This window comes from Tupaia chinensis, unplaced genomic scaffold (genome assembly GCF_000334495.1).
Source record: "Tupaia chinensis unplaced genomic scaffold, TupChi_1.0 Scaffold000110_1, whole genome shotgun sequence".
NCBI lineage: Eukaryota > Metazoa > Chordata > Mammalia > Scandentia > Tupaiidae > Tupaia > Tupaia belangeri.
Genome location: NW_006159574.1, coordinates 1,283,771 through 1,286,236, shown reverse-complemented (window position 1 = coordinate 1,286,236; position 2,466 = coordinate 1,283,771). Strand labels below are relative to the sequence as shown.

Sequence of the window (2,466 nt, the reverse complement as noted above, 5' to 3'; positions counted from 1 at the left end):
CCTCCGAGCCCGGCGCGGCCGAGGCGCCCGGCGCGGGCGTGCACTGGTACTCGCAGCTGCTCTACCGAATAGGCACCTGGCTGTTGGACAGCGAGGCCCTGCACCCCCTGGGCATGGCGCTCACGTCCAGCTGAAGCCCGCGGAGCGCGCGGGAGGGGCGGGGCGGGCGGCAGAGCCGGACGGAGCCAGGCGCGCGAAGGCGCTCGGACCCAGACTGCTACTTCTAATAATTAATAATAATAATAAAGTAGGACAGCGCAAAGTAGACTCTGAGGAACGAACACCCCGGGAAGTCTTGTGGTTGTGTCTAGTTTATATATATATTTTTTGAATTATTTTTACTTGTTTTATTTTGGTTATTTTCCTCCTCTCCTGGCTATTTATTTGTTTGGTATGAATAGATGTTTTAAATAATATGAACCGGACCTTCAAGAGCCTTAACTAGTTTGTTTCTTGGATAATTTATTATGATCATGTGAACTGTACTCACAGGGGGCGATGTATCGTGAGGCCACCAACCTGCTCAGAATCTGTTCTCTACGTGTCCCGTCCTGCCTGTCCGAGGGCTCCTGCGCCCTCGCTCCTCCTTCCAAGACTCCTGCTTCTCAGCAAGTAGAAACTGAAACGTGCTTCACGGGGGTCCACAAATTATATTTTTATACACAGAATTGTAAATTAGATTTTTGAGAGATCAATACTTAACTGAATTACATTTCATTTTTTGAAATAGTGTAAAATATGAAAATATATTATTTTAATTTAACTACTTCCAGCCTTGCAGCCGTCCGCGGCCCTGCCTCCGGTCTTGAACCTGAGTCGTCATCACTATTTTCACCACGTTCTTGGAAGCCAAGACTGTTACACACACACACACGCACACTTTTTTTTTTTTGACAAACTGGAAGAACTCTTATTTTTAACTGCAAAGAATTTATTAGAAAATAATATTTTTTAAAAGCACACATAGCGATGAGCCCACAAGGATGGAGCCTGTAGTTTGTACAGAGAAAAACAGAGGATGTTTTTGCATTAATAAATTGAGAAATAACTGCTGTAAATTTACTAAAATGTATTTTTGAATATTTTGTACTAGTTTTATAGAAATAAAACGTGCCACGCACAGACTGGTTAGTGTATAATAACTAAGATGTCCTGTTGCAGCCCTTTTTCTTTTGTTTTTTTGGCTTCTTTGCTTGGGAAACCTCAGCGGACAGAGGCTCCCAATACCCACTCAGATGTGTTGCTTAGACTGTGAATTCAGACTGACCTCGTAGGGAGCCCCAGAAGGGGCAGATCACCACTCCTCTCAGCACTGGGGAGACCTCAGCTGTCGGCATTTCTCCTACATTACCTGGGGACTGTACTGTCCCCTGCCTCACCCCTTCCCGAAGCAGAGTCTAATCGGTAGGCCCAGAGGCGGTGGTCCTGGGGTGGCACTGTGTGCTTGGCCAGCTCCGGTTTGCAGGAATGAGGTATACAGCTGCTCTCTGAAGCCCTGGGAGGTCTCTCCAGAAAGGGCCCCCAGAGGAGAGGGCCAGGCGTTGATCTCTGAACCTCCCCATCTTCTCCTTAGGGCTCCCCGACAAGCCTTCTGTGAAGCACGGTTGTGCCCTCCGGGGTCCTGGCCACATGGTGACTCCCCACCATGCGGCCCATCTGCGTGGAGGCCCCGCCCTATCTGATGGGTCCCGTGGGTGGGCGTGCCTGCCAGCTGGGGAGGCCCCTCCGTATCAGAGCTGCACTGTGGGTTTGGCCCACAGCTTCTGTCCCGGGGCGTTGTCCCGACTGGGCTGTGTGAGTGGGTCCTGCCTAAGTGGGTGACTGGTTGAAAGCGACTGTCGTACTCCGTGTGGGCTGAAGCGTCTGCAGCTGACTTCGGAAGGGTGGCGTGTGGGCTCCTCAGCAGGTTGGACCTGTTGGAGGGTGCTTGAGGTGTGGGGCAGGATCAGGCAGACCTCGGTCCCACCTGGCTGCACTGGCTCCTAGGCCAGGCCAATGCTGGCATCCACTGGACCCCGAGGGGCGTCTGTGCTGAGGGTCAGGCCTCGAGGGGCTTTTCCAGGAGGCTGTGTGCCCAGGTGGGTGGCATTGGGATGGGCAGTCTGTCCTCTCCCAGCTCCCAGCCCTGTTTCCTCTGTAACACTCCTGTCTGGTCTTCTCAGTAGGTAGCAGGTTCGAGGCTAATGTTTACAGCCTGGATGGACCTGGCTGCTCAAGCCCAGCACTATGGCAGTCAGAGGTAACCAGGGGTAATGGGCACCCCCATCTCTGGCTCTGTGGAGCAGTGATCTGGGGCCCGAGCAGGGCAGGCGCCCCAGGCAGTTCCGGCCAGCAGCCTGGGAGGTGGGCAGCGGAGCCCCGCAGAGCTGCCCTGGCTCTCCCAGCCCCACAGCTGTATGTGAAGAGTGAAGCCGCTGCCTGGGGGCCTACACCAGGGCCGTGAGCATGCAGTGGAGCCCGGGGCAG

General features: G+C 53.5%; 1 protein-coding gene across 1 annotated transcript in view; it reads left to right on the top strand.

Annotated features, from left to right (window-relative positions):
• The window catches only part of SHH (sonic hedgehog signaling molecule), a 13,183-nt gene extending 12,069 nt beyond the window's left edge, over positions 1-1,114 (top strand). Inside the window, exon 4 of the mRNA XM_027770049.1 lies at positions 9-1,114. Coding sequence (XP_027625850.1) covers positions 9-134 — 126 coding nt within the window. The 3' untranslated portion in view covers positions 135-1,114. The remainder of the gene's footprint in view (positions 1-8) is intronic.
• Positions 1,115-2,466: the final 1,352 nt, after the last annotated feature.